Source organism: Patagioenas fasciata, chromosome 1, assembly GCF_037038585.1.
Source record: "Patagioenas fasciata isolate bPatFas1 chromosome 1, bPatFas1.hap1, whole genome shotgun sequence".
NCBI classification, from domain to species: domain Eukaryota; kingdom Metazoa; phylum Chordata; class Aves; order Columbiformes; family Columbidae; genus Patagioenas; species Patagioenas fasciata.
In genome coordinates, this window is record NC_092520.1 from 130,840,877 (window position 1) to 130,861,917 (window position 21,041).

At 43.8% G+C, this 21,041-nt stretch overlaps 1 protein-coding gene across 1 annotated transcript in view; it reads right to left on the reverse strand.

Annotated features, from left to right (window-relative positions):
* LOC136107366 (alpha-2-macroglobulin-like) overlaps positions 1–21,041 on the reverse strand; it is a 40,169-nt gene that overhangs the window by 5,683 nt on the left and 13,445 nt on the right. The window contains 23 exon segments of the mRNA XM_065848372.2: positions 151–278; positions 1,326–1,544; positions 2,062–2,285; positions 2,716–2,881; positions 5,060–5,134; positions 5,425–5,581; positions 6,115–6,199; positions 7,084–7,260; positions 7,378–7,461; positions 8,025–8,076; positions 10,630–10,751; positions 11,360–11,486; positions 12,376–12,604; positions 12,890–13,016; positions 14,435–14,534; positions 15,210–15,380; positions 15,594–15,743; positions 16,107–16,249; positions 17,315–17,378; positions 19,058–19,285; positions 19,562–19,723; positions 20,577–20,686; positions 20,822–20,936. Coding sequence (XP_065704444.1) covers positions 151–278; positions 1,326–1,544; positions 2,062–2,285; positions 2,716–2,881; positions 5,060–5,134; positions 5,425–5,581; positions 6,115–6,199; positions 7,084–7,260; positions 7,378–7,461; positions 8,025–8,076; positions 10,630–10,751; positions 11,360–11,486; positions 12,376–12,604; positions 12,890–13,016; positions 14,435–14,534; positions 15,210–15,380; positions 15,594–15,743; positions 16,107–16,249; positions 17,315–17,378; positions 19,058–19,285; positions 19,562–19,723; positions 20,577–20,686; positions 20,822–20,936 — 3,215 coding nt within the window.

A 21,041-nucleotide genomic window follows, 5' to 3' on the forward strand; every position in this document is an offset into this window, starting at 1 on the left:
AGCCTTTCTTCCCAGCCCAGCTGTGTCCTGCCCACTTTTCCAGGGAGGCACTGCTCCTGCAGGGCTTCCACAGTGGCTCACCCTGGACAGCCAGACCTCCTCCAGTTCCCATTGCTTCTCAGGAAGGCTCAGACCCAAATGCAGACTCACCTGACATTTATGCCTATGTCAAAGACCTTGTGAGCACTGGAGTCCACACATGTCTCTGGCATCGTGTACACATGGAGCATGAAGGGTGCATCCTCCTGCGTGGGCTGCACATTGTACCTCAGGCTTGTCTAGAGGAGAGAGTGTGTGTGTGTCTGCTCAGCACGTGAGAGAGACAATCCTCTCCTTGTCCAGCCTCCCCACTTCTCCCACTCTCCCACCTCCTCCACACAGCGGATGCTTCCTTCCTTCCTTCCTTCCTTCCTTCCTTCCTTCCTTCCTTCCTTCCTTCCTTCCTTCCTTCCTTCCTTCCTTCCTTCCTTCCTTCCTTCCTTCCTTCCTTCCTTCCTTCCTTCCTTCCCTCCTTCCTTCCCTCCTTCCTTCCCTCCTTCCTTCCCTCCTTCCTTCCCTCCTTCCTTCCCTCCTTCCTTCCCTCCTTCCCTCCTTCCCTCCTTCCTTCCCTCCTTCCCTCCTTCCCTCCCTCCTTCCCTCCCTCCTTCCCTCCCTCCTTCCCTCCCTCCTTCCCTCCCTCCTTCCCTCCCTCCTTCCCTCCTTCCCTCCTTCCTTCCCTCCTTCCTTCCCTCCTTCCTTCCCTCCTTCCTTCCCTCCTTCCTTCCCTCCTTCCCTCCTTCCCTCCTTCCTCCCTTCCATCTTTCCTTCCCTTCCTTCCTCCCTCCCTCCCTTTCTTCCCTCGCTTCCTTCCCTCCCTCCCTTCCTCCCTCCCTTCCTTTCCTCCCCCCTCCTTTCCTTCCCTCCCCCCTCCCTCCCTCTCCCTCCCTCCCTCCCTTCCTTCCTTCCTTCCTTCCTTCCTTCCTTCCTTCCTTCCTTCCTTCCTTCCTTCCTTCCTTCCTTCCTTCCTTCCTTCCTTCCTTCCTTCCTTCCTTCCTTCCTTCCCTCCCTCCCTCCCTCCCTCCCTCCCTCCCTCCCTCCCTCTCTTCCTCCCTCCCTTCCTTCCCTCCCTCTCTTCCTCCCTCCCTTCCTTTCTTCCTTCCCTCCGTCCTCCCTCCCTTGTACTCTTTCTCCTCCACACACCTCTACTCTTCTTCTCCTATTCCCTCTCCCAGAGCCTTCCCTCCCACTCCTACCCTCTGTGCTGTCTCTTCTGCCCTCTCCTTGGCTCCTGACTGGCAAAAAACTCCCCTCCTAGGGATGCCACCTGCTTCCCCCATCACCCTCACCTGCAGGTAGACGCATCCATCGCCAGAAACCTCCATGCTGTACTCCCCGGGCACCTGGGGCAGGGGCACACGCTGGAGCAGCAGCCGGTTTGTGGGATTCACTTGGAAGTCTTGCTGAAAGTCCCCTCCAGATCGCAGGGTCACTTTGGAAGCTGCTCCACTCTTGGCATAGGTGACAGCTCCATACAGGGACAAGGCTTGGAGGGCCACCACTGTGTCCTGGAAGAGACGGGTCCCGGCACCCAGGGGACAGACTTAGCCTTTCCACAGCCTGCCTTTTGCTGCCAGGAGACACCTGCCCCTCCATTCTTCACTTTCTCCAGTTTTAAGAACAAAGGACGCAGGGAATGAGCAGCTTTTGCATGTTTCCATTCCCTTCCCGTGTCCTCTGCACAGCAGTTGCATGTTCCCTCAGCTCCCTGTTGTGCAGCTCTGAGCAGCCTCCACTGCCTCGCCACAGGGTGAAGCAGCAACTTCAGATGCAGAAAGAAATTGCAGTGGGAGCCCTCTCCAATGACACAGTCCTTTGTGTCCCTACCGTGGTGCCCCACTGTAGTGTCAATCGAGCCAGGTCGTTAAACAAAATATCAGTAATTCCCAGAGGTGCATACCAGCCTCTTGCCTCTTGGGAACTTTGGAAACCATGGTAGATACTACAGCGAGATACTGCATCGCTACAGTCCCTGCCCTGGCAAACCTTACTGTGCTCCCACCTGGCAGGAGGGAAGCAGCTCACCTGGGTGGAGGAGAAGCCTCCATTGGGATTCTGCTGACCGGTGATCCACTTTGCAATAAGAGATGCGAACGACAGCTCCTCCTGGGGAGGTGCTGGCTGCGTGGTGAGGTGAGCAAGGAGCGCATAGGCTGTCATCTCCACTTCAGCAGAGGGAGCTCGGTAGCGAAAGTATGGGAGATGAACCTCTGGCTCTTTCCCTGGCCGCTGCCAATGAACAGACCCATCTTTATGGGAGCCAGGGAGCGTGTGGAGAGAAGACAACAACCATTTATTAGCAGTTATTGCAAGGAAGTTCTTGATCTGCTGCCGATCCAGCTGGGAGGCCAGAGCCTCCAGGATACATCTGTCATGTAGCATGAAATGAGAAGGGTCAGGTTTACACTTGCTGCACGTTTACAACTACGCTGAGTCCCCTAACTAAGCTGGGGATGGTGCATGATGCTACCTGATGAACTCCCTCAGGGCAGAGAAGTAGGGCTGGGCACTGAGAGTGAGTTCTCAAAAACTCAACCCCTTTACACAAAGCTTTCCTCTTCCACCCCCTGTCCCTATCCACAGAAGCCATTTCCTAAAGCCAGTGCACCACCAGTTTATCAAAGGAAGATGTTAGGCCAGTGGGTTGGAAGAAAGAGATGTGCCACCAGGAGTACTCACCCTTTTTTACGGCTTCCTTATCAAGTGAGCTGAGCAATGCCTTCCGTTTTTCCTCCTTGCCTGCCAGGGCGAAGGTGTACGCCATCAGTGCCTTGGTGTACACGTGGTTTTCTTTTTCATCTGCTGCTGTTTCCAGGCAGAACAGAGCGTTACGCACCACTGAGTGCTGGGGAGGGAGAGAGTCTGAGCTGGAGCAAACTGAGGTCACACTGAGGTCTGTCTTAGAACAACAGGGGCCAGATGGTACCTATGAACCCTTGACATCCTCCCTCTCTAGTCTGACAATGATTGCACGATTGTGTATCACTTCCCATACAGGTCCAATAGGACCTGGAATGAGTAGGAAGCCAAAGGCTGTTCCTTACCTTGTATCTGCCTTGCTTTAATAAATCTTGTGATTCTTTTTCTCAATTTGATTTAAAGACCATGAAGCAGGGCTCCAGTCCTCTGTCTTGAGAAGAATTACTGGCCTGGTTGCATCTCAGGGCAAGGGCAGTTCTCTGGTGTACTTCCTGTCTGTAAATGTGCTGGATACTTGCTTTCCTCCTCTAGCTGTCACCCTGAGACTGTTCTGTGCTTTCACCCTCTCCTTTTTGTTGTTTAGTTCCCCTTTTCCAGGGCCTTCTGAAAAAAAGTTCATTTTTCTGGAATTTGATAATGTAGCTTCTAGTTTGGAGGTAAGTTCTATCTCTGTACAAGAAAGAATGTGGGTTTTTTTCTATTTTCTGGACATCATCAATGCTTGTCTTTTTTGAAGCCAGAATCTCAAGTATGGTTTAAGAGCGCAATCACTACAGCAAAGTGAAATGTAGCTACTTTACATAGCATTAAGTAGCAGACACTGTGACCTCGTAACCTTTTGGCAGACACATCACTATTCCTCATTTGTGATGGAAAAACTGCCATAAAACTGAAGCAATAAAATTGCAGGGGGGCATGCCATGGTCTGAAGCCTAATAGCACATTTACAGCTTAATCAATGGTCTGGAAGGAAAAGACTTATTTTTCAGCGGCTTTGTACTTTGCCTTCACTGGATGTCTATTACAAGACTATTTTTTTGTGGTCACTTTTGGAGAAGCAATTTAGCTGCTTTTGAGAAAACTAATAATAAAACCAGAATTCGTTTGATCTATACCTCACCTAAGGTTTCCTGTACCTATGCTTGTGGGGTAAGTGTTAGGGAGGACTTGAGTCCAATGACAGAACACATGCTCAGGACAGTACTAATAAGTTTTTTATGTGGGGTCTAATATGGCTTGTTTTACTTACAGGACTAATCTGTATGTTTTTCAATAGCAATAAATACCTAAGGGCTGTGCTATGCTCAGGAGTTCATGCAGCTTAACTTGAAATGCACCCATATCCCAATCAGATCCTGACAACCCCCTTCGCATTCGATGGTATTTCTAGGCTCAGTCAGGGAGATAAAAACATCCTTAGTATTTAATATAGTTATGCCTGAGAACTTGCCTTCTAAACACAACAGATACCAAAGAAAGAATACACTTCTGGTGGCATTCATGCCATTCGTGTCACCCTACTTACAAAATAAGTCCTTCTGCTTGTTCTTACTACACAGGGAAAAACTTTCAACACAAAATAGCCCCTCCTACATTTGGAGCAGAGGGATTGCAGCAGCCTCACAGCCATCCTGGCTCAGCAGTCCTTGTGCTGCAATTCACACTGCAATTTTACCTGCACTAGAGGCTTATCTCACTGGGAGGGGATCACAGACTCAGAGATCAGAATGACCAAACCCACATTGCTTTTAAATAGGCCTCAGGTTTTTAACAGACTATGGTATTCCATATAGATATACCTTATTACCTATAGATATACCTTATTCCTCAAGCATTAGGATGGGGATTTCCCATAAAACAATTTAGAAGAGGCAGAGAAAATGAGAATGAATCCCTGAGTGTGGCTCCTCTTTTTTTTTACAGGCCTGTGCTGTTGTTTCAACACAATAGGCCCATACAAATTGTTCAAAAGGAATGTACTATTCCAACAAGTAAAAGGAGATTTTTGTCTATGAAACCTATTTGGCTCATTTCAGATTTGATTATTATTTAACTGTTTATCAAAGCTGTACTGTTTTAACGGGGCAAAAGTATGATTCTTCACAAAAGAGCTCAGAAGATTAAGTGAAATGTGCATATGGGAAACAGGATTGGACAGGGTAAGAAAATGGAGGAAAAGTGTTATTCCAGTCTAGGCTTGAATGGAAAGAGTGTTCAGACAGGATTTCTCCTTTGAAAAGGTAAAAGGACTTGATAATCTGGGGGACCACTAGTAGGGCAGGTTAGTACCATTTGTGGCTCAGATTGGGGTGCAGACACATACAGTTACAGGCAGAGGAATCTCCAGCAATGCAACAGTGATGTAGGCTGTCAGCGTGACCTCGTCATTCACTCCACCCTGCAGCAAACCACAAAAGTAGATGTTGATCCCACACAGCACCACTGGCTTCTCCCTGTGCTACATATCTACATCTTGCAGGGACAAATTCTTCCTAGCCTCTTTCTCATGGTAAGTCCTTCAGAAGAGGCTGTTGGCTTCTTCCTTGCTTCTGTGATAGCTCACATACACAACTACCCCTTGCTTCCCAACCCACAAGTGTTGAAATAGCTCTTTTCATCTTGGAATGACTTATGGTCAAGTTCCAGCCAAACAAAGCCCATGTAGAGCCAACCAGGCAGCCACGTTACCTTCATGGCATTGTTCAGGAGTGTCCCAGAACTGCGGAAACAGCCATTCTCCTTCTGCTTTTGAGTGAGCCAGACCAAAGCATCCTGGATGTGCTTCTCATCTATGAAGATGTGAGGCCGGGCCTGGGCAAAGGACTTGAGGACAAAGGCTGTGAGCCTGAAAGTGACAGAAGGAACTGAGACATTTTGAGTAGCCCCTGTATCCATCAGAGGTTAGAGGGCTCATGTGGGCATCATTGTTCTGGAAGAAAGCAGTAGGGGCTACAGGACTTCATCACAGTGGGCTGGCTGGAAACTGTGAGCTAGCTTAGTGACTCGGTGACATAGGGACTGAGGTTAAATGTAGCCTGCCATTCAGAGCCCTGAGAGCTGCAGATAGGTAGGCAGTGACACTCTGGGGATTCATCAGCATCTTCTGCTAACAAGAACTAGCTAGGGCATTCTGCAGGTCACCCTCACATGAGCTGAAGAAGGGTGTCAGAGGAGGTAAGTAGCTATCAGTGTAGCACTGCAAACCTAAAAGGCACCTCTTCTAGCACCCTTCTCTGTTTCATCATCCCATGTGGTTTTCCTGTCATGATTACAATTCATCTCTATCTCCATTTCAACCTCCACAATGCACAAGAGAATGCTGAAGAAAGGGAGAGCATGAAAAGCAGAAATGAAAAGCCAGTGGTACTGAAATCTTACCAGGTATTCCCAGCTTGCCCATAACGGGGCCCAAAGGTGCTGTAAGAGCCATCCCAGTGTTTGTACTTCAATTGCCTTTGATACCCTGAAATGGAGAGTGGAAGAATATTTTAGTTGCCACAGTACTTTTCAAGGAGCCATGCAAAGGATATGTAGCAGAGATGGGACAGAGTGTACCCCTTCTAATGACACAAATGTGAGCTATACTGCAAACCCACAGCTCTGAGTCCCTCCATCCTTGTGCTCTTCCTCTCTCCTAAAACACCTGGAAACTGGGTATCTGTGATCATTGCCACTCTCTGCCCTAGGCTTGATGAGGAGAGGTACATGTATCCCAGACTTGAGAGAAATTGGGAAATGGTTCCCAGAGGGGAACTGAATACAAAGATGAGCCCCACACAGGATGGGGATGCAGAAAACGGGATGATTTTCCTTGGAGGAAGTACAATTTTTATGTGAAATAACTGAGTAAACCCAGTCTCTTGTTAGTCAGCAGATACCCACCATGTCCATATGGTGTTATGTCTGCCAACATGTCCTAGCTAGTGTGTTAAAATTCTGGCCTAGTCAAAGGCAAAGTTATGCTTTCTAAATCTTAATCCTAAGGAGGGTGTGAGATCTACGTAAGGAGCTGCCATGATTAACAGTTACAATCTGATTTATGTATTGAGATTTAATGTATTCCTTTTCTTGTGGAGAGAACTGTTGAATTATTGCCAGTCCTGGACTTTTTCTATGTTCCTGTTAGGATGCTTGTCCTCTCTCACCCTGCGCCTCCACGTAAGAACAGAATTCTCTCTTATAGATATTGTACTATACATTGCCTGGCCTACCACAGTGTCGTTTTGCCTTCCAGAGAATGCACCAGGACAGCCTCCCCCAATCATACATACCAGTGGCTAATAGTGTCCTTATTCAGTTGCCAAGGGAAGGAATGAACAGAGAAGCAAAAGCTATGTCCCAGCTCACCGCTTACTAAGTATCCGATGGCCTTGGATTTGACCTCCTCACTCAGCTGCCCTGTCTTGTTCAGGTAGTCCAGGACATAGATGTTGGGTGCAAACAGGACCATGTTCTGCTCTCCACAGCCGAACGGCATCTGGAGGAGCTGGTGCAGGTTCTGCATGGCAGTGCCCATGATGTCACCTAGGGAACGAGACAATTACCAGTGCAAATTAACACAGTTCAAGGCTTACCAGTAGATTAAGCACAGCCCATAGAAACATGGCAGTGTTTGAAAACAGCACATGACATTTCACTTACCTAGCACTGAGAAACAAGCTCTGGCTGAGCCATCCACCACAGTCTCTGGGAGAACCAGCGAGATTGGCTCTGACACTGAGTTTTCTGGGATAAAAAAACAGATCAGTTTGATTACAGATCCAGATATACCTACATGCATGGGTAGCAACTAAGAGAGTGAAACACCATCGCCTGCACAGGGCTTTCCTGCCTTCAAAAAATCTATTCCTCTGTAATTTTGTTGTGGAAGCTTCCCTGCAATACCCTCACACACAGACTGACACAGATTTCTAGATGACACTTTCCAGCCTATTTATCTAGCCAGTTCTGCTTTGGTGGACAGACCTGTCTTACTGCGTGGTCTGGTTTGTAATTTTACACCCCTTGAATGAAAGACATTAGAGATAACACCATTAAATCCCAGATATTCTCTCTTTACAAGGACCTGGCCAGCCTCAGGTGCTGAGAGATATACTTTTACAGCCTCAGCTCTTCTCCTTTAGGAAGAATTAGTTTCACTACCAGTTGAACATACATCTAGTTTGTTCAAATTCATCAGATCCCTACACCTTTCTTTTCAGAGTGAAGCGTTCACCAGCCTTGTCTTCTCCCTTTGTCTTTAGTCTCTACCTCAGCAAAAAAAGTCTTAGAAAGCAAAAGGCTCTTACCAGATGCACAGAGCACAGAGTTGTAGGTAGTTTCCACCTCAGTTCCTTCCGGCTTGAGGGAAAAAGGCAAGAAAAAAAGCAAAGAATGAGAAACAAGAACAAAAAGGAAAAGGAAGAAATATTAAGAGGGAAACTAAATGGGACTCTAAGAAAATTAAGTACTTATAAATTCTCCCATTGTAATAACTTGATTGTACTGAAAATTTTTAGAAATCACTTACAAAGATTTTCCTTTGTGTGCTAAACTGAGGATAATCGAGGACTATAACATATTGGCTAATTACAAGCATGAGATTTAATACATGTTATTTCCTTTCTTATTACTGAAAGAGGCCCTGCAGCTTCACAGTTATAATGCAGGTAACATGCAAGATGATGTTACTGACAGTGCTAATAGAGTCACAGAGCTCTGTCTTCCAAGGTGCTGCCCACCTTGGCACAGTCTATCAGCTCTTCAGACTGTGATGATGGCTGAGTGCATGGGACACTGGTAGGATATGTCTGCAAGAGCTTTGACAAGTGACAACTAGAGCCTTCATATGGACCCATAGGTGAGATGTCACAACAGCTCAAATTAAAATACATGCCAGTCAACTGATGATTGTATCCCTCTTTTAGCCTAATTTTTGAAGTCAGAAAAGAAGCCCTGTTTTCTGTTGGGCTGATTGGAAGCATTTTGCATAAAACACAGTGATCCAATATTTACTAGATAACATATTTTGCCAGAGTTTATTTCAGTGAGATAGATACCCACATTGTTTGTTTAAATCTCCAAATAGGAGAGTTCCCATCACTTCATTACTGGGTCCCAACTATTGCCAGCTGAATTTTTTTTTCCAGCATGTAATCAATGGTATTACCTCCTCTTTCTCATACAGTTAAAATACAATGTCTCTCATTCTTCAGTGAGAAAAGACAGAGAAAGATTAAAAGAGTAGGGGAAAAAAAAAAAAGCTTTTGGGGATAAAATATGACAGAGCTAAATGCTTCTGTTTTGAAAAGGCACCTTCTTGTCTGTTTCAGTATGTCATTCTGAAATGCAACTAAATGACAAATCCATTGTTTTGTTTGATTTTGAACATTTCAACAGGAAATTAAAACATCCAAACTGTAACTATTTGAGAAATCTTCCCTTCCAGCTGAGAAATTCCTGGGTGAAAAAGCATCCTGTTTCCCAGCTGAGTGTCAGCAAGGGTCGGTTTCCGGAGGGGCAGGAGGATGCCCCGGAGGCTCTGGCACATTCCTGTCTCTCTCCCCGGGATGCACTGTCTGCTGCAGGGGGTACTGACATCCATGTGTCTGAGACAATGCAGCTGCACCCGGAGCAAGTTACACTGTATCCACCCCTGCTAATTAATTGTTTAGCCTTAGATTCTAATCTCTGATTCTATCTAGTCAGGGTTTGCTGTAGATTAATTACCTCATTACACTAACAGGATAAAACCAGTAATCTCTGAGACACCCTGACACAAGTCATTTGCTTATTGCTGTGTTTACTCCCTCGCCATCTGGGGGAAAAGAAAGACTTTGCAGTCCTGATCTTCCAGGATCTTCAAAGAAAAAAGTAAACACACTTTTTCCTGAAGGCATATATGAAATTAGGAAGGTTTTCTGAAACGTTAAACAGTTATTTGTGCTCTGATATACAAAATGCACTATACAATCAAATTCTTTTGTAAATAAATGAAATTTAAAAAAATAAAATGCATAACAGGATTGTTGTTCCATCATTACATTCAGGTTAGCAAACCATTTTCTGAAGTTGTATATTACATGAATTCTAGATCTGCCTTGCTGAAAATTGGAATGTCTGCAATGTAAGGAGGAGTTGCAATTTTATGTATTCCTCCTGACTATAATTTTGTTAAATATGATTATTCCTTCCTGTCATGCATAGGATTGACAATATTATGATGTGATATTATATAGATTTCACTAGACAACAAGCTAGTTTGCTATTAATATCACAGGGAGTCTTATACTGTGGATTAATTTTATGACTGGCTATTTATCATGAGAAAAGCTGTGGTTTTACCATTGCAAAACACTGCTTAAGAAAAAAAATGTACAAAAGACTGCAAAAAAAAAAAATTGTTCATACTGTTTTGAACATTCTTGAAAGTGTAATATAAGTAATTCAAAACAATGATGGTAGTTTTGTTTGGAAATATTCGTAGACTGTGGTGATTGCTCCATATTCTAGAGTACTGGCCATGTGCTGGAGGAAGTTTTCTGGCAAGTCTTCCATTTGCAACCTACCCCTGTGATTTATTACAGGTAAAATTAAGGAGTTCTCTTTTATCTCTCAGATGATGTATCTGGGATAAATCTGTCATTATTGCCTGTCTTATTATGTCTGTCCCACAATGTAATGTAATACCCTGCTTTTACTATGAGATGGCAACATTTTGAGTTATGAGCTCTACTGGCCTGTGTGAGATTTATCAATGTTTCTTTTATAAATGCATGCAGAATAAGAGTCACACAAACCACTAGTGCTGCTATCATGACTAAACCACAAAACCTTTATCATATAGCAACTTCTGGTGCAGAGCATTAAATTATTATTCCTTTTCTGTGCCACCAAACTCAGCAGCCTACATACCTCCACCAGCAGCTGTCTGATGACTGTGTCCTTCCGCCCTTTCTCAGGGGTCTCCACGATGGCATTCCCGCAGGGCTGCTGGTTCTGCAGGGCCTCAGTGCCCACCGAGAACTCCACCTGCCCTGTAGGAAACAAGGGTCAGCCAGCCCTGCTGGGCAGTGCCAGGGAAATGTGAGATTGTGATTGAACTGGTTACTCTCTGGTGCATTACAGAGAAGCTTTTCCAAGAGGAGAACTAAACTTGAGACAGTGTTTTATCTTGATCCAGCTGCAGCCTTCCAGGCTACCTCCTCTGTGATGGCCACCCTAGCAGGTATTAGTCCATCAGCAAGAAGAGTAGCGGAGGTGCAGGTCTTGTTAGCCAAACAGTCTTGTTCTGGAAGTCTTCACAGAAAGCAGTCTTTGATTGAGATATTTCAGACTCAACCACATTAAGCTAAGACATTCTCAGCTCCACAACAGGAATGCCTGAGCACTTTACTTGCACAGGGAATTTGTGGTTTCTGTTCAAATGTTAAGGAAACTATGGCCCATAACACTTAAATAGTTTGTTTAGGACCTGGAAACTACATCCCAGTGTAGTGTCTCAACTGCGGGACTGGGCTTCTCACTTCTGGCATGCACAAGATCCTTCCAGACAGGTTTGGAGACAGCTAACTCCTCACACCAATGATCTGATGTCATCCACAGATATCTGATCCCAGTATTTTCCTGTTGTCTGACTTCTTACCTAGAGATCTTGGTGTTACTGCCCAAGTCACAGTTTTCCTTTCATTCATGCAGATGCAGTAGGATTCTTCTTGCTTCTCTACTGGCGTAGTCACAAAATGAGTGGATTCAGCCAGAGACACACTGACCTGTTGTTTGTACAGAGAGGTGTCATGAACGTTGGAACTGCAGAGAAACTGGAGACTGCAGTACATGGAAATGGGTAGTGGAGCTGGTTATACTGTGGGACTGAGCACCTTATAGATATTGCACAGCAAGAACTAGGTGATAAGGTGGGAAAATCTGAGATGTGTACAATTGTAAGAGATTGGGAACGTGTAGAGAACAGGATGTGTATCTCTGGAAAGGAAATAGATTCTAGGAAAATGGAGAGCATGGATCAGTTGTGTGAGCAAAGGCTCAGTGCTCTTTATTGTTTCAGCTTCATTCCTTTTAGAATAAGAAAACTGTATTTTTTAAAAATTGAGCAAAGGTGATTTAGATTTTGTTCAAATCACTTCCCAAATTCCCTCTTATCATTTTTGTTGGTGAAAGAATGCAGATAAGAATAATGAAGCTATCACTGCTCAGTGACTTAGGGGCAGATGTGATAAAACACAGGAAGCCTACATATTCCAGCAAATCTGGTGTGATACTTTGTGACATGTTCATATGAGACTAAAGGCTGAACACAGGTATCTACTCTGGTGAATGCAGAGTTTCTATATGGGTATGCAATGACACTGTGGTCTGTGAATAACCCAAGTTTCATATTTCTGTAGGACAACATAAATCTGTGATGACAAGGCCAGAGACCTCAGCAGCAGAGCTTTGTGTTCTGAATCCAACACAGCTCTCAAAACTTTGTTGGAGAACCTTATTCCCCCTTCAGTATATATAATAAGAACTCCTACATACACACACATACATGAAATTATAGTCAGAGATCAGTCATTTGTCCTGGGAAGCCATGGTATAGGTGGCCCATGTAGCTTTCCCTAAACTGTCAGACTGAGCAAAGTTGTGACTGTCTCTTACCCTGATGCAGGCAGCCAGGTAGTTGAAAACTGTGGCTTTCAGTGTGAAGGACTCACCACGCACCACAGAGTAGGGCAGGGTGAGCTCTACAAAGAAGGGCTGGAAGGCTCTGAGGGACACTGTTGGGGACAGGCCAAAGCCTGAGTCTGCCGAAGTGCAGAAGGCATTGGCTTTCCACTCAGTGATGGTGTCAGGGATGGTCACATCTAGATCAGCATTTCCGTCAGAGCTGGCGAGGGACAGATAACAAAATTTCAGTTATATTCTGGTGATCATGTATGTTTTTTTCAGCCTACTGAACAACATCTGCTGACAGCAAATGGCTGACCAGCTGGGATAAGGGCACTGGCTTTCACATGTCCTCCCGAAGCATCCTATACTTAGTGACCTTGAAAAATCCCTCTAGCTATTATAAATACTCCTCTTACTGAAATACTGATACTTCCATTGAGGCTTAAATATCATATCAGGTTTTGCCCTCTTAACCACACTCTGCATTCCCATAAACACTTACTTCACTGAAACTATGTCCCAGATCCATGTCTCAGGGAAGTATTTCCGGACGGTCTCCACAGGACTGTCAGCATTAATATGTTCTGTTATTTCATAGTCTAAATCTTCAAGCAGATTCATCGCAGTGACTAGCAAGATTGTTCAAGGATGGAAGAAAGAAAAAGACATGTCAAACTCCGTTCTAAATCAGAAGGATACTTTCCTTCTGGGTCGTGGCTATTCTTAGCTAAAATTTTAAAATTCAAAGAACAACTTTGAAACCGTGGCCATGGTAAACAAATGTATTTTTCTGTTGTCATCTAAATATTTCATTTTTCCTAATGTTACTGATCTTCTTACAGAGATTGGATGGGGCTGAGCATTCTTCCCCCACTGTCAGCAAACCCAGCAGTGCCAAAGGAGCCATGTAATTGAGGGTACATTTCTATTGCAATACAAAGTCAAATGTAGAACTTACTGCCTCTAGATATTACAGTTGCACATAGTTTATGAAATTGGGTTAAAGAATTGATTGTGTTTATACATGACCAGAAACAGAAGCCACACATAGTCCTTTCCAGCTCCATCTAAGATTCTTTTGAGATTAATATGGGTCTTTACATCTCTGGCCATTAGTAAATAGTTCCAGAACAAGGAGATGCTTTCTCACAGTGTTGCATTGTGTTGTACATTATGAAAGGCTTTTAATCAGCCTTAGAAGACTTTATATCTTCTAAAAGCAGACAGATGTCTCAGGCCATTCTTTGAAGACAAATCCTGCATTTCAAAACTATCTGATCTGTTATGAATAGAAGGCTAGAATCTGTCATCAGACCAAAAACCTCTCATTTTTTAATAGGAACTGGGATACTGCACCAGAAAAGTCAGTGACTGGAAGTGACAGAGGTAAGAGTGTTTTGTATAGTCTTTCTAATCTCAGAACTATTCAGAAAAAAAAAAAAAAAAAAAAAAAAAGTAATATCATTATTCTATCTATCTTCACAGTCTCTGAAGCTGCACAGAAGTGACATGACCTACCCAGACTCTTATAGTCATGTGAGTGGGAAACTTGGGAACAGAAGCAAATTTCTCAGCCTCCAGTGTTAAAACATCTACCCACAGATGGTAACACTTCATTTGCCTTGGCCCACTTTTGCCCTAGTTGCTCGTCTAGTTATTGCTAGGATGTGACTACCTACAATCAGAGACACCCTTTTTAGGTTTCTGTAGTTGGACTCAGTTCCGATGGCAAAAAACCCCTACTACTTTGTGCTGGCAGACTGTTTTAGTGTCTCCAGGATCCCTGCTGCAGTGACTGGTGTGGGAGTCACTGAACACACACAGTTCTAGCCAGGCACATCTGTCTAGCTGGAGATAAGCAGGCAGAGGTGTATCAGTTTCATATTTCAGGATTGAGCCCAGAAGGGAGTGATCCTGAATTAGGTCAGCATATCTGAACAGAATCTGATCTGCTTGGTGTAATTGATATTCAAAGAAGTAGATGGAAGGGAAGAAGCAGGGTGGCAAATTTTAGATAGTTGTGTGGGAGGTAAAATGAAGAAGGTACTAGAACCAGTGTAACTCCTTTCCATCATGTGTCCTGGGTAATGCTGGCAGATTTCAGGCTTATGGATCTTGCTGCTAGTGAAGACTTTTAAGCCCAGTTCCTAGTAAACGAAGAGAAGAACAAAAAATATGTAAGCACACTTTTGAAAATAAACCATTGGTATCAATAAGAATGACAAAGTGTTGTATATAGATGCCAGATAGACTGGCTCAACCCAGATGTTGAGGCTTTATCATGTTACACTCATCCCAAGGCTAAATCCTAGCATGATCAGATGGAAGACTAAGGCCACAGGTCTACCTTGGGGACATCTGCCTGGATGAAAATGACGTGTGAAAAACATTGGATTGAGAGTACCCAAAACGTCTTGTGCAGGACTCTTTAGATGGGTATAGGTGGATATATGTGTTATCAAAGTAACTGGCATTTTATTAAACATCTATCTACACCAGATAGAGAGAGAATATGCATGATTGAGGAAGTGTTTCTAATATTATGGTATGCAAGGTCACTTCTCAGGAGTGTTTCCTTACTCAAGCCCATTTGTAGGTATATCTATGAGCAAGGAGGAGACTTTTCAAAGTTGTAATGCTTCAGAGAAGCATTCAGGTACCAGTGATGGGCTACATAGATGCAGGACCTGTGCCTGGTTATTGTCTTGCATACAAAATTTAGCAAGCTCAGAGCAAAGCTCATTAAAAAGTCATTCAAGAAAGGTGAAGAGACTGAATTCCAAAAAAAGAAAAACAAGGAAAAGTGAAAGGCTGTTGCTTACTTTGAAAATGTCATAGGCATCACCTTCGCCATCAGGAGAAATGGGTACATAGACAAATCCATTTAATAACATGTTGTCAAGTGACACGCAAGGGTTTACATTGTCTTCTTCCAGGTAGTAGTCCTTGAAGCTATAACCGCGTATTTCCTTCAGTGGGAGAAGATCATACACCTGGGGAAATGCAAAGAATCAGGGAAAAACGTGCAGGTCAGTGCTTACAGGGACGCAGACACTACCTAACACTCCACTGATAAATGCCAGCTTCTGAAAAATAAGTGTAGTATATACAACTATAAAAATATGTGTCCCCATGTCTACAGTGGTGTTAATAGGTACATGGTTGGTACTTGTACTTGCTCATTTGCAGAAATAGTCAAGACTTACAGAGCTGGGAGAGAGTTCATCTTCAGGCTTCATAAGGAGAACGCTCTTGTCCACAGCACGGAGAGCACACAGGGACCTTGATGAGGTGTGCAGTTGCAGGCGTGTGTTGGAGGCAGGAAGACCTTCCTTGGGTACAAAACTCAATCTGACCTGCAACCCCAGAAGGAAGTTAAAGTAGTCACTTGTCTAAACACTGTTACATGCTATTACACTGAAGCATCTGGCCTTGTGAACTGAGCTCTGCTAGTGCCTTCCAGTTCTTCTATTACATATTCAGCTTTGACCGATGTAATTAATATCCACCAGTGATTCTCTTTCTTGTTCCATCTTGCTCCACTTTTTACAGTTATGGCTTTGTAATTTATTCTGGATTTTCAGTCACTAATCCTCATTCAACATCCAGTCAGACCATTTCATGAGCCCATTGTGAATTCTGCCTCCATTCTGGAACTCGTAATTGAACTACTGGCCACAAGACAAACATGGATTGCATAAACCCTGACTTATACTCACTTTATTGGGGAGGCAATGTTCAACCTGGAAATCTGCTGAACTGGCGATGACTTCCCCACTGGGTGAAGTGGTATATACAAGCATCCGTGCCAGGGGAGCAACTGATGCCTCAATAGGGAAGGTCAATTGAAATGTCCCATAACCTAACAGAGAGAGAAAAGGCTAAGCAGCATACAAGTAGTTCCAGTGTACGCATTTTCCTTCCCCGGATAAAAAGCCATATTCACTCATGCTGAAGGTTTTCAGTTAGCAGAGGCAGGAATACTGATACATGACAGGAGTCTATGGCTGTCATGAAGACACCTGCATTCAAACAGATTGTGTAATAGCCAAATGAGGTGAGTTTGGTGGGACTCAACTTGCTTTCTAGATTCTCCCCCGTTAACATCTGGCATAATTTCTTGGTGTTCCCAACCCCTTCTTTCCTCAAATTCCAAGATTTTCTGCAAACCACAAAAAATAGATGAGGGAAAAAACATAGAAATAAGAGACTGTTGTAGTGGTTCATGTCACAGTATGGACAAGTTGATAGAATATCTCTTGATATGAGCCAAGGTGCTAGCTTAGTCACTGCTACTAGGAAGGATGCAGAACTTTCTATTAACATGCAACAGCAAGATCCATATCTTTCCATATACTGTCTGCACTCATTGCAGTGCAACTCCTTCTCAGAGGCTTCCAAAATGTCTCCCTGGAGACAACAGTCTCATTGTTGAAAGACTTTTAAAGATGCATCACAGCCAGTCTCAGTTACTGTGTAACCCTTGGACATTTATATGAATAAAATTAAATGTACTGGTTAGAATATAGGTTTGTGTGTGTTTGCATGCTTATAAGGGAGAAACAGTACCAAAAAAAAATGAAGGAAAGTGAGAGATAGATAAAAGGAAACACACTCTTCTTCCTGCTCGCTGTGTATATGAGTCTCACAACACTGGTAAGCATCCACAATCTGAACAGGGTAGAGTTGTCAGCAGAAAACGTTGGTTTGAGGAAAAAATGACTGAAACTTTATGCATATTTTTTGTTGAATTTTCTAACATTTTCTTGTCAAAAAAATAGCATCTGACAGAACTCAGAGGAAACAAAACTAACCCAAGCCACTTCATTTAAAGAACACATTTTATGTTTGAACTGAAAGAATTTCTCTACATCCCCCCATCTACAAATTATCATCAGATATGCTAAAAATGCACAGTTCTGCTCACCATCTCCTGGATTCACAGTCAGATCATAGGTATCTGCTAATACAATGCCTCCCTTGGCCATCACCTGTGTGACAGAGAAACCTTCCTGTAATTGTCGCTACTGGTGTTGCAGGAAAGGAGAATGAATGTTCACTGAATTAACTGTAAAGTATTAGTATGAATAGCACTGCCAACGGTAAGCAAAACCAAGAAGATACTAAGCAAGCACCAGACTGGAATTTACTGGGTCTTTGGAGACAGAAATATTCACTTCTAGGAGAAGTTTTCTTATTGTTTCCTTACTGGTCAGACCTGGTTTCCCTTTTGTACATATTGCATATATAGACCAAGTTCAAATTGGCTTTGCCTCTGAGCACACATAAGTTTGGAGGTCATATGCACATTTCTAGCAATTTGCAACAGACTGAGGATCAAAAGTTCTACGCATTCCACTCTCAGTTGCATTATGAAACAGCCTGGAGAAAAACATAGTCCAGACTAATTTCATAACTCACACAGAGATGGAATAGAAGAGCACAGGCTGCAAATTATACAAGCTTGAATCAAGTACCCGAAGTCAGACAGTAAGCAACAGCGTGACTGTTGCCTGCAATTTCCTAATTTCTAGTAAATGTTTCCTTTTTCACAGTCAAAACCACCTTTTATGCAATTAATTTCCATGTAGGATATCTATTCCGTAGCACCATAGTTTAATTTCATGTTGTGGGATCCGCACCTATAGAAATGTAAGTTCCCTTTCTGTTTGGTTACCTGCTGAATGTAAATACTTAAGACCAGCTTTCCCAGGCTACAAAAATAAACAGGATTCTTATGCTTCAATTTGTTATTAACCGTCTTGAAAATAAGCACATGGCCATATCTACCACACGTTTCTGTTATCTTTTTCATAATTTCAGTCTAAGCCCCACCCTAATGTTCTGTATAATCCATCAGAACATTACTATCTGTTTCACTGTTTTCTTCTAGCTCTCCAAGACTACTTCTGCCACTGTCATTACATGGCATAACCAGAAACACAAATTTAGGGGAAAGAAGTTCTGTTTGAATATTCATCCGATTCTTCTTGTTCTCCCAAGCAAAACTGATAGATCACTGTTCAGTCACAGCTGAAAAAATCTCTCTTCTTACCCCCCTAAATGAACCAATTTGTGAATCTTCAATGCCAGTATTTTATACGCTGTTCCAGTTCCTGTGATATCCCAAACTTTCCATCATTGCCTGATATATGACCTAAGCTCTAAGCTTATTGGGCTTTTTCGGTACTGTAATTAGAGGAGTCACTTTAGTTTCAGTGGTCAGATGACTACCAAAGGACGAAACTGAGTGGGAGTCAGCTTTCTTCCTCATCTTTCATCTTCTTGTAGGATGCTGGTTTCTGAACTGTGACCATATATGAACCAGAATTTGGAAAGGGGGAAACTGGGAGTGAAGTATTATGAAGTGCATCTTGTATGGCTGTGCCCAAGACAGTGCTCTCTGCATCAACATTTTGTCTCTATTCTGTCAATAAAACATATACACCCTTACCCATGTCTGCACACAGAAGATGACATTAGAAATGTTATGGAAATGTGTTTAAATCCCATTGCCATAGGACATGCTTTCCATTTCAAACTCTCCCTGTCTTTACTGGTTAAGGACTGACCATATAGCAGTGATGTGGTTGCTCAGCATGGAAAGCAGTTATGTGTGGCACAGTGTTCTCTGTGACCGTAGATCAAAGTAACCACCAATAATTCTTACCAAATAGTAAATGACGATTTTCTTCTGCTCTCCTATGGCCTCTGGTGTGAAGATATAGTGCACATGGATCTCCGTGGGGGAGCCACAACTTAATGTTTCAGGCTTTGGCTCAATTTTGAGGAAGCTTTTACTGGGGGAGTAAAACCGACTTATTCTACGCATGGCATGCTCATATGAAGGTGTGATCCAGTTGTTGTCATAACAGTTCAGTTCAGGTTTATGATCAGCCTGATAATGAAGAACGAAAGTTTAATAGCTGACCAAAACCAGGTAACAAGTCACATGAAAGTCCACAGGAAAACTCTGGGTATGTTCTCTATTTCCCATTCTTAGAAGAAAGTAAAAAGTGTGCACAGGAGAGTCAGAGAAGAGAGGTGACCTGCCAAGAAAACTGCTTTGTTTTCCACTGGCAGAAAGACTGATAACCCATGGATAGATATTTCCCCTGCTGGTAAGAAAGACAGAGCCTCACCCCAGTCCCTCTGCCCTGCCTCTGTCACTCACTCGGATTTCCAGGGAGGCTTGTGTGAAGGTGGTAGTGTCTATGGAAAACCAGGATTGTCCCTGCTCATCCGTAGTGTAATTTCCTTTGTATTTGTCTCCATCCACAGAAACTGTGATGGTTTCATTGGCAATTGGAGCATCAGTGCCATCTACCAGTTTCACCTAACAGAGCAAAAGGAAACTTCAGGTTTTAGACCAAAACCAGAAAACAATTCCCAAGTCCTAAAGCATTTTCCCTCTTTTCCTCCCTGCCAGGCAGGTTGTTTCTTAACAGAGAAGAAAAAAAAGACATGAATGTGGAAATGTGTGAAGTGAGTCCTGAAATGTTTGAAGCAGCAGACCATCTAATTGGCCCAGGGAAATTATCTGTCGGGGCCCCATGTTCCTCAGTAGATTTTCATTTCCCTGATCAGCCTCATTTGGGACCTCCACCACCTATCATCTGCTTCTTTGTTTGAGAACTCCAAGTTCAGACTTGTGCCTTGCCCCAGTCCTTGATTAAAGCTACATTGGAGGTAGACCTACACTCAGCTCTTTCTCCTGCTGTTCCCTTCTGGTTAACTGAACTTCTTCAGTTGAGCTCAGCCCTGACTCATGACCTCATATTGTCTGGTGGTCACTGGGCTGTTGGTGGAACCAACCCTGCTCTGCTCAGTCTGGTTGGGTACTGTGGGACCTTGCTGAGCAGGTCACTATGCCTACCTGTGTTGTGATCACCTTTTGCACCTGCTAATGTTCTCTCATGGAATAGCCCAGGCTTGCTGCTCTCTCATGTTATGCCCATGTGTCAGAACAACAGGCCTTCTGTTCTCTACTGGGCTGGGTGCCAAGAGGTTCAGGGCCATGTGCCTGTCAGAGTACCTCAACTATCAGCAATTTATCTGCCTGTGCAAAGGCACAGGAAAATGGACCATGTCATGTGCACACACTGCTATTCCATCTGCTGGGATTGTGCACTTGCGAGTTTGCTATACCCTGCCATTCATTGTCCAGGGTCTCAGAAGAAGTTCCCTACCCTCCCAAAGAGTGGGATCCCTGGTCTGTACTGAGAGTCCAGCAGGTCAAAGCTGATTTTGCTCATGATAGGTGTGATTCCACAGGAGCCTGTTCCAGTCATCTCTGTTCCTGAAAGGAGGCACAGTAAAGAGAGATTATTAAGCAAAAGCAGCATTTCCAGCCATGTTACTCCACCTTCTTCATCTTTGGCAGGCCCTCCTGTTAGGGCCTGGCATCACTTTGACATCTCCACGTGGTACGTACCTGTGCCATCTTCTGTGATCTTGCCTTGTACCTCAATGCTCATCTCATATCCCCTGCGCTGGAGCTGAAATATCTCGGTCCTTACTACACCAGAAACACACCCATGAGCGTCTGCCTAAGCAGGGGATTGGAGACAAAATTGGAATTCTGTGAACAAATTTGGTGCCTGTGAGACAGGAATAGATACCTCAAATCCAGCGTGCTTAACTTCTGTTCATGA